General features: G+C 44.2%; 1 protein-coding gene across 1 annotated transcript in view; it reads right to left on the reverse strand.

Annotated features, from left to right (window-relative positions):
* The window catches only part of LOC138607761 (protein Niban 1-like), a 35,138-nt gene that overhangs the window by 13,038 nt on the left and 6,067 nt on the right, over window positions 1-16,033 (reverse strand). Inside the window, exons 2-5 of the mRNA XM_069680404.1 lie at window positions 3,604-3,734; window positions 2,476-2,604; window positions 2,254-2,368; window positions 160-324 (exon numbers count right to left, since the gene is read on the reverse strand). Of these exons, the coding sequence (XP_069536505.1) occupies window positions 160-324; window positions 2,254-2,368; window positions 2,476-2,604; window positions 3,604-3,734 (540 nt within the window). The remainder of the gene's footprint in view (window positions 1-159; window positions 325-2,253; window positions 2,369-2,475; window positions 2,605-3,603; window positions 3,735-16,033) is intronic.

The raw sequence follows: 16,033 nt of genomic DNA on the forward strand, positions 1-16,033 counted from the left end.
GCTACATTTGTCCATGAGCCTGAATGTAAATGACACCCAGCCATGAAGAAGAACAAGACAAGCGCAGTGTTTGAGGTTGTTTTTCAGGTGCTGCTCTCGCGTCGTGTTGTCGAAGAACCTGCTGTATTTAGATCTACTCTGTCGTCATTTCGCTCCTACCTTGGTTCTGGTGCCTGATGCAGTCTGACAGGATGGAGAGGAAGGTGGCCTGTTTGGCCTGCTGTCTGAAGCAGAAGTAGGAGTCTCTCCTGTAGGGCAGCCGCAGGTAGACGGGAAACTGTCCCGGCATCCCCGACAGAGGAGGAGCAAAGTCCTCCTTCACATCTGAAACACAAAACATCATGTGCTGCTTGATCAAGTCGACAAACTGAAGAAAAGCTGCTGTCGTTCTAGCAGTGGGGATGTTTGGTCGGTGCACAGAGGGAGAGCTGTCTTTACATCCATCCTTTGGCTCCGATATTATACAATTAATTAATACAGTTAGATTTGTGGGAAAATCCGCTCTTCTCTTCTCTGTGTGGCCAACTTTCACTTCATTTTTATATTGATTTTTCAAAAAATTTACCACAAACGTGACACAGAAACACGTTTATGTGAGGGGAGGTTGAGTCAGTAAGTCCTGCTGGGTCCTCTCTGCACCCCAAACTCCCACCTGAGCTGCTTTTAGCTTCATCGGGCACCCGTGGGTGGGGCGTTATTGTTCAAAATCACACTTCAGGTTTCTCTTCTCTTAGATTAAAGTTCCATGAAGGCTTAAAAACTGATGATGGGGCAAACAAACAATCGGGTCAAACAGTGAGGCCGAGTTTAAGAGCTGCTTTGTCCTTTGAATATGAAAAACATGAATGTAAACAAGGTGCAGAATCTCAAATCAGTTATCAGTCAGTGTTTTTAGACTTTTGCAACATGAATTCTACATTGCATTACAGGGTACATTCTTCTGCAGGTTCATCCTCAGAATTATAAATGCATCAGAGCCGGCGTCCCTTTATGAGAGCATGTTTGTGTACAAACAGCCAAAGACAGCGTTATGTAAGAAGGTCATGGTCTGCAGAGGTCACCGTCTTATCAGGAGACTGTTTTCAAAACAGCCATGACTGAGGCTGAAGGTGCAGTCAAACACGATTTCCTTTTCTATTAGAAGTGAACGAAGCATACACGTCTGAAAAGTGAAGAAGAAAACATCCTAAACCTGCATTCTGTCTCATGACCAGCAGGGGGCGACAGCACTGCTGAATATGCTCCTCCTCCTCTCCTGATTTATTCCCTCAGTAAACATGTTCCTAACGAGTTTATGGTCTCAGTCTGTAGTTTCTTCTTCCACACAGCATGATGTTCATTTATTCTGTGATGCTCCCATTTACAGTCATGAGGCTCAGCTGTCCAATCTCTAATAAGGTCATAATGGCTTTTTTTTGCTAGCCAGATTAGCTTCCTAATTTATATTACAGTTACTGTAAATTTTGGATACGGCTTGCTAACCAAGCTAGCCCTAGCGTTAGCGTTAGCTGATAACTTAAGCCGTTTTCCCACTGGTCAAAAAACCAGACTTCTTTGCTTAGTGTGAAAGCTTACAATCAGCGTTCAGACCCGGGTCACATGACTGTGCAGTAGACCCGGGTAATTGGCGCCCCCTCTCCGGCGTGATGCTATGCTCCGTCGGTAACTTCTGCAACTCCTCGTCATCTCAGCTACAAACTCCGGCCGTCTCCGTCCGAGCAGCCCTCGAACATCGTTCGAGTTTGATAAACAGACTGAATGAGTAACAGATACAATAAAGACCTAACCACCGTAACATCTTCACTGGTTACCAACCCTGTCTGCGGCATGTTTGTGACGTCAAAAGGTGACGCAGCAGAAAAGAGAGCGACAGGTGGATACTTCACTGGCAATGGGAAAAGAGACAATCAGCAACTGTAAGCAGGTCCTCCCGGGTCTGAAAAACCCGCGTCAACACGCTAAATTTGGTGGGAAAGAGGGATTAGCATTTGCTCCTCTCCAGCTCCATCCTATCTTTAAATTATGGTCACTTCTGAATCCAAAAAACCAAGATGACAGAAATACCAAACTCGAGGCTTCCAAGCGGTAGTCCTCGAAACGAACGGGTGATGTCACATCCCCTTCTTATATACAGTCGATGATGTAGTCAACACCATTCTAAGAAATCAACCTCAATGCATGTTGACTCTTGTAAATATGACTATTCAGCTGTTTTCCACTCCGAGTCTACTATAACTACTGTCTGTTACTCACTGGTGTCATCAGGGAAGCACTTGTCCACCATGGCCATGTACCTCTCCTCTGTGGTCAGAACAGTGCCCCCTGTAGGCAGCAGCGTCTGGCGTGGAGGAGTGCCTTTAACAAAAGTCTGATGAAAGAGGAAAGAGAAGAAGAAAAAGGCCTGATGGTGAGTGGACACCAATAAAAAGAGATGAGAGTGTATTCTTCTAAGAGCAGTGTGTGTTTCACGCTCACCTCCAGGCTGTCGTGACACTCCAGGCAGTAGTTTGCTCTCACCACCACGTACCTCTCTTTCCACTTCCTGGTTTCATCAAAGAAAAGGATGAGTTCCTCGTACAGCACAGCGCCCTCCTCAGGAGCCTCCTGGTCGACACACACAACAAATACAATGAGCAGACAGTAAAAATATATCTGGGACATTCAGTTGATAGCTTTAGCAAAATAGTCAGTAATGGCTACATTATGCACCTGATCAAAGTCTGTCCACTCATAGCTGACAGGCTCAGATTGTTATTCTAAGTGTGTGACAACATGACAGGAAGGATCCCTACAGAGATAGACCTTTTTGTTACAGAGGAAGATGATTGTTTTAACCACACACAGACGTTACATCACTCTCTGCACACACACCAGACTCCATTCATAAAATCAGTAATTTAACCTCCCAGAATACAGGAGTTGCTGATTTCCTTGATCAATACATTTCAAGTGTTATTATGTGTTACACAAATATTGTATTTCATCTAAACTAATCGTTTAAATCACAAAAGTCACAACAGCACAAACAAACTAACCGATCAGGGCAGTGGTAGACGAGCCTGTGTCCTGTGAGGTCAAATCAGTGTTTTTATGAATGGAGTCTGGTGTGTGTGCAGAGAGCGATGTAACGTCTGTGTGTGGTTAAAACAATCATCTTCCTCTGTAACAAAAAGGTCTATCTCTGTAGGGATCCTTTCTGTCATGTTGTCACACACTTAGAATAACAATCTGAGCCTGTCAGTGGAAACAACAAGAACTTTTAGTGGACGATTTGATATCACTAAAACATCTAAAAATACAGAACATTGCAGTTAGTTTTTATCTGATGAGACAGCAGGAAGCTTTCACAATAACATCAATGAGTAATCTACCACAGAAACTATGATGGTTCCTTTTTTCTGCAGTTTTGGGAATCTGTTACTCAACCGTTAAAAAGAAAAACAATCCACGTGACGTTTTTGGACATCGTCCACCTTAGTCACGCCTGCAAAATGTGCCGATTGGTTTCAGATATTCTGCCAACCTGTGACCAAACCTCTGCATCATTTTACCCATTTTTACAGAGTGAATGTGCAGCTGCCGGAGCCAGTCTGATATCCTCACCCTGTCTTTGAGCAGCTGTGTGATCTTCTCTTTGTGCTGCTCCAGATCATCTTCCACCTGAGAGAAACGAGCCAGGGAGAACTGCTTCCTGTAGTACGGACTGAACTCCTTCAGCTCGGCCTCGGCCTGGCCTGCAGGAAAACACACAGACAGCAAGAGTCACACAAACTGGTTTTACTGGGAAAATACACCAACAGAGAAAACAACTATAAAGGCAGTGATCATGTGGAGGATGAATTGTGGCCACCAGGCGAGCACTGAAGTTTGAGGTCAGATTTCAGTCAACAATAAGAGAGAAGCGGGTGTGCTGTGGGGGCGTGTTGTTACAGGTAGAGGATGAAATACGAACCAGGAAGTTCAGTTTGAAGGCTTCACCTGCACAAAGGTGTTATTCATGACACAAATACTCTACCTGGACAACGTTGGAAGTTACAAGCACTAAGGTAGCACTGAATCGTTAAGTCCCGTCCACATAAAAAGTATATTTCTATAATAATAACTGATAAACTGTTTCCCCTCCATTAAAAGAATCTGCTCACATGACCTTCAGTTTTCAAAATATCTCCGAGAGAGAACACAAAACGTAACACTTAGCTCTTTCTCTTAGCTGTCACAGCGAGCGCCCTCTACAGGCCTGGAGCACTTCCGTTGTGTTCACTGGATTTACAACGTTTTTCGTTGCATGTGTTTTCTGGGTTTGTGTGTTTTCGACTCTGCATCGTTTCTGTGTTTGCATTTGTTTCGGCCTTTTGCAGCTTGTTTTGTCATGTGCAGCGCGTTTCCGACGTTGCATGTGTTTTTGTATTTGCATCGTCTCCCCTCGCGGCTCGTCCCCGACTCTGCTAACCCCTAACTGATCGGCTGCAGGAGCCGTATTTGTCAATAGAGCTGTCAATCATCATTTTGACAGCATCAAATAACTAATTAAAAATAAACTTGTGAGAAAAATGAACACTTGGACATAAATCAGCAGATAAGAACTAACTATAATGACAGAAACCATGTTGGAGAAAAATGTGTTTGATGTGTATTTTGATTTTATAGTTTGACTCATGTCCCATCTTTTAACATGGAGGAGGCGGGCTTTATGAGCTATACTACTGATGTTAAACAAATAAACAAAGCAACAGTGTGCTTGAGCAAATGTATGTATTTCTTAGGGGCGAGAAACTCGCGTGAAACAGTGACCAACGAGAGTAAAATGTTGATGTGCGAACAAAGAGGGAATCTATTTCAAAGTCAGTGATTAAAACATGAGCGGGGGAACGCAGGAGCAGAATACAAGCTGGATCATTTGGGAACAAGTGACGTGCAGAAGCGCTGAAAGCAGAAAGGCTCAGTTTTCATGCAGCAGGAATAATTCAGGAAGAAAAACTACATTAAAAGTACAAAGTGGACACAGACGGACGAGTGAGTCAAACACAGAATCTAACAGGGTCCATCTGGCTCCACAGTTGTCTCGACAACAGGAGACACTTTGTCTCTTCAAATTCACTAAATCTGCTTTTATCAATGAAGAGAATCAGTTCATGTTCGTGAGGATTCAAACTGGCTTGTTTAGTTTCTATAGTTTCCTCCTCATTGTCTCCGTTTGCTCCAAAGAGAGGACACGGCCGACAAAGATTAAAGTCATCTATGAAGCGACGATGCCAAACAGTCTCAGCTTTCAGCTCCTTCAGAGGGACGCTCGGCTGCTCTGCTCTGTTTCATGTCGCTGTAATACGTAATAACATCTTTCAGACTCAAAGAACTAACTTGGATGAAACAAGCCGTTAAACGCTTCGTCCTGGGCTCTCAGAACTCAAAGCATTTGTTTTAAGCTCTGTTTTTGTTACTCTTCTTTGTACAGTCTGGCACTAGAATTTCCTCTGGGGTTAATAAAAGTTCTTTCATGTCTTGTCTTGAAGATCTTATGAGATTCAAATGAGACTAAACTCCCAGGAAAAAAGCAAAACCCTACTAAAAATAAAACAACTTAAAACTGGAGCTGAATCACTCCAAAACTCATAACCAAAGCAATCAGAGCGATGGCCCAAATCCTGCATCGTTTACAGTCCAGTCAGCAGCTCGAGAAGCGACCGTGTGTTCAGATCAAAGGTAAATTCTCCCTCCAGATGTGTCTGCTAAATAAACGCTGTCATCTCTCGGTCCGTCCCATCCCCCGGAGGAGCGCCCGTTCATCTGTCTGTGCTGAGTCTCAGTCTCACTGTAAACAGGAAGTTACACAGAGGCTGCACTCTGGCTTACTGCAGCGGGATGAAGCCCAAACAGAAACAGATTCTCTTGTGATCGACTTTAATTAACGGCTCTTCAGTTTGCTGAAAGAACAACATCATGATGCAGATTAGGAACAACATGAAGCTTTGTCAGGTCTGTCCTCAAGAGGAGAAGAACACTACTTTAACATGAGACGGAGGGCGGAGCCATCATTTACGATGCACTCAAGGAAGTCAGAAAATCTAAACGCTAACGCGGCTTCGAGTGAATTTGTCGCTCAAGTTGAAATTTAAAGTGTAGAACGGAAATGCATGCAGATTGTTTATAGAGATTAATGAGAAGCTAAATCGAGCCGGGCTGTTTTTCCTGCATACGCTGAAGCCTCGTGATTGGTCGATACTGCTCAGACTACAAACGGAAACCAGAACAACTCTCGTACCAAAGCCTGCTGCGTGTACAAAGAGTAATGTTTATAGAGATTATAACCAACTCGGGACACTTTACAGACAGAGCAGGTCAGAGCGTACTCTTTGTTATATTATTCACAGAGAACATGAATCCACCATGAGCAAGAAACACTTCCTGTAACAGGCAGAAACCTCGAGCAGAAGCAGACTCGGGGTGATGTGCAGAGGCTGAACGGGCCCCGACTGAGGGAACGAAAAGAAGAAACTTTTAACGCTGCCAAAAGCTTCGGGCACAACAGAGCTTTGTTAAAAAAAAAAAACGAAACCTGAGACACACCAGAGTCTTCCTCCAGCCTGGGAAACAAGCAGCACATGATGTCACACTGAACCCGAGGTGATGATGCTGTAATCAGGTCAGAGAGGCTGCTGTGTGTCTCTCTGACTCTATTAATCAGCCCCCTCCTCAGTCCCTCCTGTGCACCATCAACCTACGCCTGCTGGCAGAACATGCAGAGACGACGGAGAGAAAAGATTTCCCTCCTCGTTCCTGCTGATTCCCGACGCAGAGGGATTCAGACAGACAGCAAAAAGCCCCGTCAGCATCACTGGAGAAGGTTTCTGCCTTCCCTCTGCTCGGCTGCAAACCACATCACACAGACGGAGAAAAAAACATTAAATGAGTATTTACCTGCCTTAAATGCTTAACATCCACAAAGTATTAGTGGTAATTGTTGGTGACACATCCTGCACTTAACGGATGAGCGTGCCCGAGCGTGCTGCTGATTGTCTCTCTGTCTGTGCAGGCGCTGTAAATGTCGGGTTCAGGCTCGGTCATTATCTCTGTGGGAAGCAGCACGAGGCTTCACACCGTGTGTCGTCTGAGACGTCTTTAGAAACACCGTGAAGAAACTAAAATACACTCGGCTCAGTCAGAACGAGGACGCGGAGGATTTTAAAGGCTGTCCCAGAAACTAAGTTCAGATATTTTTAGAAGTTACCCCAAATTTGGACTTTGGAGTTCAAATGGAGTTGATATTATTTGGCATGTTTGGGTGATTCACTCCTTTTCAACCATTAAACCATTTAGTTACTGCAAATCTGGAATAATCCTCATCGATACATTCATCAATTTAAGGTGATTTTAAAGGTGTTTGGTGTGTTATCACAGGATGTTAGTCGTCAGTGTGCGCTCACAGAGGTTGTTTCCTTCTCCATCAGCAGCTGCAGTTTGAAGCTGTTGATTGTGGTGGATGGAGGGGGGGGGTCTCAGGGGACCTCCTTGTTTTTTCCTCCGTCCTGAACAATGCAGCGTCGTGTTTAAAGGGTTAGCTCTGTCTCTCGTCACCCCGATGACCCCCGCGGGCCGACTGATCAGCTAATTAGTGGATATCCTGCTTTCAGTCCTGGAGTCTCCGTCCTCTGAGCTCGAGCTCCACAGGGAAACTGTTTCATGTGTTTCAGACGATCTGCTCGATCACTGATCAAGAGTAAAATACCTCCACACGAGTTACATGTGTCAAACCATCATCATGTCTGGGTTCATCCGAACTGTGTCTGGATGAACTCTCCTGCTGCTTCCAGCTCCTTGAGGCTGAGCCCAGTGTGATGAGCTGTTAGCTCGGATCAGTACCAGGATTTCTCTGATGGACACCAACTACCAGCGTCCTGTTTCAGCTGTGCAGCGCCTGTCCATCTGTCTCCGCTGAGTGGCAGTTTCACTGTATCTTACTACAGCGCTATGAAGCCACAACAAACAGATGTTACTGAGATTTAATGACAATAAACAGGCTGAGAGGATGCTGAGAGAACTACATCAGGAGGCAGGTCCGTCTGCAAGACAACAAGAACACTGCTTTAAAATGAGGGTTTTTTGAATGCAGTTTGGTTGAACCTCAGAACCTCAGGAGAGTCTGAACAGTGATGGGCTTTCTGAACCCAGCTTTTGGTCTGAACACACACACACACATCTTGTCTGTGCTGAGAGAGACAGGAAAGTCAGTTAATGGTTCCTGGATGTAAACGAGTCTGCATCTGCAAAGACGTTTAAAACGAGACACGGAGGAGTCCTCCACAGAGACGATGCTTATATAACTGTGACTTCAGCCTGCTGTTCTCCTGCACAGCAGCATCAGGCAGGTTGGAGGTTAAAGCAGTGAGTCACTCGGGGAGGATCGTAAAAGCTGCAGGTTTCCTCTCAGAGACTCCAGAGGAGTATATTCTGTTTCTTCGACCCTGAGAGGTTTTTACAGTAATCTGTCGCTGCTCTCTCTGCCCGCTCTGATTTTCTGCAATCTGAGAGGCTGCACACCAAACTCAGGCCGGAGGAGGCCCTTCAGTGGTTCCTCCTCCGAGTTCATCCTGGTTCACGCCGCTCGCAGTGGATTTGAATGTCCGTGACGTCGTCTGTCCTCTGCTGTTTATTCAAAATGTCTCCAGCCGCTGTTTGTTTAATGTATTCTCCTTTCAGGTAAAGTGGTTATGCAAACAGAGAGGTGGCTGGAGGAGAAATATCCAGACACACCTTCAGACGACCTTCACAAAGTTAAATAAAGAAGATTTGTGGATTTGGGCTTTTTTGGGTTGGACAAAAATAAGTCCCACTTTTTGAGACAACAGCCCCAGAGTCGTCTTATTTTAGCTTTACATCCCAATATTTATTGTAATTAATCAGTAAGCAGACTTTGTTAAAGGGTTATTATGGTATTTTTTAAACCTGGGCCATGTTTTTTGAAGTATTTTTGGCTGTTATGGTTTTAAAGTATGTTGAAAACCAGTGGTGACTCGCCCTCTTTAAAGCCACCAGACTCCATTAACAAAAACAGCCATTTCACCTCACAGAACACCTCACCTGCTGGTCCACTGCTGCCTCATTTGGTTAGTTTGTTTGTGTTATTGTGTGAGTTTCATGTTTTAGAAGGTTGGTTCAGATCCAACACAGTATTTATAACACAAAAGAACGAACAGGTCAAGGCAGAAGTAGACGAGCAGCTCCTGTGTCCTGTGAGGTAAAATCGCTGTTTTTCTCAATGGAGTCTGGTGTGTGTGCAGAGAGCGATGTAACGTCTGTGTGTGGTTAAAACAATCATCTTCCTCTGTAACAAAAAGGTCTATCTCTGTAGGGATCCTTTCTGTCATGTTGTCACACACTTAGAATAACAATCTGAGCCTGTCAGTGGAAACAACAAGAACTTTTAGTGGACGACCTTTCATGTTACAGACTGTATCTCGGCTGCCGGCTGAAGCACTGATGCTGCTAGGAGTGGCCGATACAAATACAATCCTCTATTGAAACTCATGTTGTATGATTTGCATACGAGACAACTTTTGTTGTGATTTGGCTCAATAGAAATCAGATTAATTTGCCTAAATTCTGAATAAATGCTGAGGTGAAAACTTGTTCATTTGATATGTCGGTGGGAGGAAGTGAAGTCAATGTTTAAAGGATCGTTAACGAAGTAAAACCTTCAGATCCAGCCGCCGTCCTGCTCGATTATTTCTCTACAGTACTTTAAAAATCACTTCATGGCTCGTTTAACTTCTTATTTGGTTTTTAAAACAATTACTCCTTAAATTATAAGAGAATTATTCCCAACTGCTGCTTTGTTTTTCACGGTAAATGAGCCATCTGCCTGTTTCTCGTCCGTCGTCCTCTGGCAGCCGTGAAAACACAAAATAAAAGTGAACACTGTGCAGCGTGGTGAGCACAGAGGGACATCATATCAAACAATCAGACAAAGACCAAAGTGTCGTAAAAGCAGCTGAACGACCGAATGAACCGCAGCAGACGGACCTCGCCTCTGAGTGTGTGCGGTCACACACACACATCCACACAGCAGAAGCAGCTGTAACACAAGCAGACGAAGACAGTGGTTTTATAAAGTGGAGCCATGTTAACACAGAGTCTGATGAAGCTGATGACATCATGCTTACTGATGGACAAAGTCAGAAATGAGAGTTTTCTTGTTGTGCAACGGGTGCAACGATTAGTCGACAAAAATCGATGACAAAATTAATTGCCACCTAATTTAGTCAGTAAATAGTCGGTTACGTCATCGCGTGTTTTTCATGATGTGCGTAGACATAATGTCGTTTTCCAGAGCTGAGTTGCTGAGAGGGGAATAATCTCAAATCCTTACTATCTCTGCTGAGAGTTATTCATGCAACACAGGGAAGTGAAACACAGCTAAATGTAGGCGTCTGATGCAACACATCGCGTCATCCAACTTTCAGCCTCAGCGCTGCAGAGAGAAGGATCGCCTGCAGGATCTGTGAAGAGCAGCTTGGTACTCACGGGAGGACGCCGGTGATGAGCGAGCGTCTGAAGAGAAGGCACGATGGATGTGTGGATGATGCAGACTCGCACTGATAAGATAATTAGCTTCTTAGCTAGCTAACGTTAGCGATCTATAGACGGAGTTACAGCCACACTGTGTGATTTTTCGTCCCTCACCATAAAACATTTTCTCTCCTCCTCATCTCTTCTTCTTCCTCCAGTTATTCACCTTTTGTTTCAGTCGGAGCCAAATCGGCAGCAAAGTTTATTAAAGACATATTTGAATGAATATTTATCGTCTTTATTGTTAGCACGTGTTTAAAAGAACCTCTAACTACATTCAAAGCTGAGAGCTCAAGAAGAGACATGAAGTCTTCGTTCATTATCTGATTAGTCGATTTATCGTGTTAATAACTAGTCGACTATCAAAGGAGTCGATCTTGCAGCCCTAGTTGAGCAAAGCTCTAGAACACAAGAGAACAATCGAGCCATTTCTTGGACTCAGAGAATCAAAGCTTCAAAAAGAGCCCTGAGCAGCAGACAGGTCAGAGGTCAGATGACATAACCTGCTCGTCTGCTGGTCATAATGACCTCAGAAACATCTTCAAAATATTTGAAATAGTGCAGAAAAACATCCGACCGTCTGCCTGACACCATGCAGAAACAGCAGCATGAGACCTCCTCAGTATAACCCGCAGTTTGTGTGAAGGAGTTCACTTTGTTGTGCAAAGAAAAATACAGGAAATGCTGTTGAAAAGCTTCCTCCGAATATCGGCCAATAGGGACAGAAAACAGTGTAACAGAGTGAGCGTAAACTCTTTCATTCCACATGTTGACATGTAGGAATTGTATCAAGCATGTCTCCACTTCTCTTTAACAGAGTGCATGTTTGTGTGAGTGTTCAGTATGTGAGGTATGACAGAGACGCGTGTGCTGCAGCTCCACACCGGGCTCTGGTTTCACTGGAGAGACCTGCTCGTCCACCTTTCACACTTCAGACAGAATATAAATCAGTGAATGCTTTCAACACAGTTCGTCATGTTTGTACATCGTGTAAATTCAAGAGAAAAATAAAACTCATTTTAGCAACAAAGAACGACGATCCATTTTGATTTAAGTCAAACATTTAGTTTAATGCATCATCATTGGATACATGCATCAGATTTAAACATCTTAAAATGTTGAATTTATTAATATTATAATATTTAAACTCATCTTTTATCTTCTGTCTGCAGCAACAACTCAAAACTTCACTGAAATCTGACACCTGGTTTTTGGGGAAATGAAAGAGAAAAGCTCCTCCTAGAAGATATGAGATGTTGAGCACTGTTTCCTCACTGAGTTGGAGCCTCGTATGAAATAAGACATTCACCTTCAGGCCAAAAGAGAGATGCTAACTGACAGAGAAAATGCTGATATATTGATGTAGTGCAGCTGCTGTTTTGCTGCTCACCTGCTCACTAAATTAATCTCAGGGCGAGATCTGCAGGGTTTATTATCTCTGCACAATCTCAGTGCATGATCATAAACAACAGGAAACGATATCTCAAGAAGACCTGGGAAGAAAAATAGTGAACTAACCCTTTAAAGCCTTCACTTTAGACTTTATCAGGCTTTGCAGGAGACCTTGCAAACACCTGACTGGCAGATGTGTCAAATGATTCACTAAGAAAAATGTGAACACAGCGTCTCTGTGCTCCGGTGGCGTTTGCACGTATTTAAATGAGTCATTACGCAAACAATCGGGACAAATTGATCCCCTTTCTGTGCAAAAGAGCCTCGTGGCAAAAAGCGCCTAATTCACATACACCAGCGCTAACAGCACCGCGCAGTGAAGAGGGAAAATGTTACCTAGCTTCTCTCCACAATCAGACACAAAACAGGAGCAAACTGCACGGAGCTATGAAACTTCATGGGCGTGTTTGCGTCTGAATATCATTAGTGCAACTTGCTTTGTGAATCCGATGTGAAATGATGTGCGATTTCTGGTTATCAGCGGCCGCAATTCATTCTGAGTGAATTCCCGCCTAAAGGTGCGACCTAATAAGAAACATATGAGATTTTCATTTTGCAAATAGTTCCAAAAAGCTGCATATTGTTGTGTATATTGTGTATATTTCACTTCCCTTCTGAGCCTGTGACAGACCGTTGTTTCTTTGGGAACAGGACACTGAGTAAAGTCTTGGTTTGGTTATTTTAACACTTTCTGGAGCTCAAAGAGCCGCAGAGATGTTTGATGGGAGGAAGATGTAAACACCAAATATTAATAAATTTAGTTTTTTTTCCCATTAAAACCAAACAACTCGCCCCCTGACTCGTTAAAGGAGGTTCGACTCGTCCAGGAGGAAACACAACGGGCTCAGAAAGTAAGAGACGTTCATTTGAGTGCACGAGACGTGTCCCTGTGGGTTTCTGAGGTCTGAGTGTGTTTAACGCTGACATGTCCACACATGTCATTTGTTTTCACACACACTCCAACATGCGCTGACATCCCCACACTGCTGAAATCTGAACCCAGGTCAGACATCCGGAAGGACAGTATTCTGAAGAGAGCTTTGAAGAAGACAAAAGATGAAATAAACGTTCAGAAACGATCTTTGGTTTGGGCGTAAACGTGCAGCACGTTTGTCTGCTGCTCTGATGGGGTCGTTTCAGTGTGAGGTCCAGAGAGGAGCCTCTGTGCGTCGTCAGGCAGGAAACACTCGACACACAGAACAAGTTATTGCAAGGTCGAAAAATGTCTGACAGACTGAGAGGAGGGGGCGTGTGTGTGTGTGTGTGTGTGTGTGTGTGTGTGTGTCTGTCTCTAATGTTCTTTGAGGGCGCACACAGCGAGGTGAAGACCAGAGAGAGTTTCACTAGAAATCCTTTAAAACAGGAATAACTCCTGGTTTCTGCCTTCCTCTCATAATAACTCACCTTTCTTTACACACAGCTCACCTGTCAGTCATGTGACATCTTAATGATCAGAAACATTAAACATACACACTTGTCTCATCTCACTTTCAACATAGAGGACGTTTTAAAAGATGTCTCGATTGGTTAAAGATCAGTCTACAGCAATGCTTTGAGCTACATGCTAACATCAGCATGCTAACATCACTGCACGTACAGCGCCAGTATGCTGATTTTAAGCAGTTTACCTTATCTTTGTTTAGCGTTGTTAGCATGCTAATCCTCTGAATGTGAATCACAGGTTTCATCCTGATCCGATATTATGTTCATCTTGATATTTTCTGATTCACAGAGTCGGAGACGATCATATTCAGATTTGATTCCTTCGATTCATAAGAGACCATTTTACAGGCTCATTTGAAAGTGGTTAGCACTGTCGCCTCACAGCTAGAAGGTTCCTGGTTCGAGTCCCGGTTCAGACGTAGTGGGCCTTTCTGTGTGTATGTTCTCCCCGTGCATGCGTGGGTTCCCTCCGGGTATTCCGGCTTCCTCCCACAGTCCGAAGACATGCTTGTTAGGTAGGTGTCTTGCCCAATGACAGCTGGGATAGGCTCCAGCCCCCCCCCCCGGTGTAGATGATGGATGGATGGAAAAGAAACTATGAAACAAACGTGCCATTGGGATTTCAAAATAAAGGCGTAGCTGAAAGATAATGACGTAAATCATTAAACCGGATCGTTGATTATTGATTCCTGACCTGAACACAAAGAACAGCTGAGGCTGATGGGAATGTCGTTCGTCCTGCAGGTATTTGCTCATAAAACCGTGCAAATTAACACGTTGACCTGTTGATGGCGCTAGATAGAAAGGTCAGGAAGATTCACCCTCTGAGAGTCACTAGCATCCACTGAGCCCTGCTGTTAGCATGAAGAAGGATCAGGTTATTGTGGCCTCGCTACACACCTGCATGAGTATGATTGGACATTACCGGTCAGGTGGAAGCCAGAAACCTGAGGATAAGATCGTGGAGCATGAATGAATGAAACAGCTGCTCCACATATAAAGCCACAGAATCCTTTAAGAGCACACGCTATAAAAATGGAGCCTGTTTCAGAGTATGTCCTGATTAAAACACAGAAGGAGGCTAAACGAGGGTCAGGGATCTAATGGATGCTTGGCTCCGTGACTCGTCTGCAATGAGAGCACACAGAAGGCACGAGACAGCAGAGGAAATTACCCTTGGAAAGGTTACGTCAATAAACATGGCTCACAGAGCGGACAGGTTTTACTGCCCTGATGTGATGTCCCCGACATTAAACCCGCTCTGTACTCTGTGTCTCGCACGCCCTGAGGACTGAACCTGCTGCAGAAGGGCGTCGCCATCAGACAGCTTCTCCGTCTGTCAGTGACTTTTACGAGCCGCAGAGCCTGTTTGACTCTCACATACCATCATACCTGGATGAAGTAAGAAAGTCAGGGTCTGCACGCCCAGTTCTGCATTTCTGCTGACGCGTGTCGTGTTTGCACTCAAAATAAGCAGCGTGCAGACGTGAACTTTACGCTGAAGGACTGAAGAACCTCCACCAGACAGACTGAACACTGCCCAAAATATACAGAATATTCTTTATTAAAGGAAATCTTAATTCTCCAGCATGCACAAACTTCTTAGACCAGTCAAAGGTTTGTGTTTGCTGACATGGAAACACTTTAGTGCACAAATCCTGCTCCATAAAGAAACGGTTTGGTGTGAAACAGTCGGACTGGTCGGCGTTGGCTGCAATGTTCGGTTGTTCACATAAAGCAGAAATGTTCCTTACATGATGTGACAGCAGTAAGAGTTATTAGTGAGCTCAGATGAGACAAAATTAGTCGATGACAAAATCTGTTGCCAACGAACAATCGCTTCCGGAGCTCCTGAGAGTTGAACATGCAAACCAGCGACCCGGGAAGCGACAGGTAAACAAAACAGAGCAAAATAGCGGCCACCGATGCAACGCCCTCATGTCGTCAGACGTGTAAAGTGTGGGAGCACTTCAGCCTCAACGCTGCAGAGAGGAGGACCGCCTGCAGGATCTGTTCACGGGAGCATGTCGGTGATGTATCTGAAGAGAAGACATGTTGGAGCTGTGGATGATGCAGACTCGCTCAGATAAGATAATTAGCTTCTCAACTAGCTAACATTAGCTATCTACAGACGGAGTTGTATTAACATGAATATAACACTGTGGTGCGATAGAAAGAACCGGAAGCATCTCTCTGTGAAACGTCACCTTACAGCCGCGCTGTGTGATTCTTCAGTCCTCCTCGTCTCTTCTTCTTCCTCCTTTTATTTCTCTTTGGTGTCAGTCGGAGCCAAATCAGCAGTTTATTAGAGACTGAATGAAGAACTCATATTATTGTCTTTATTGTTAGTGAGCACATGATTAAAAGAAGCTCACACTGCATGTAAAGCTGAGACATGAAGTCTTTGTTCAGTTCATTACCTGATTAGTCGATTAATCGTTTTAATGATTAGTTAATGGTTGCAGCCCTATTAGCCACCGGCCCCACAGTCATTTTGCTTTTCTTAAAGCTTTCATCAACATTTAGTCAAAAGAAAAAACTACAATGCTACAGTTATAAACTGATATTTGTCTGC

The sequence above is a fragment of the Semicossyphus pulcher genome, unplaced genomic scaffold (genome assembly GCF_022749685.1).
Source record: "Semicossyphus pulcher isolate SPU_LCO1_2020_fin unplaced genomic scaffold, fSemPul1.0.p SCAF_4, whole genome shotgun sequence".
In the NCBI taxonomy this organism is placed as follows: Eukaryota; Metazoa; Chordata; class Actinopteri; order Labriformes; family Labridae; genus Semicossyphus; species Semicossyphus pulcher.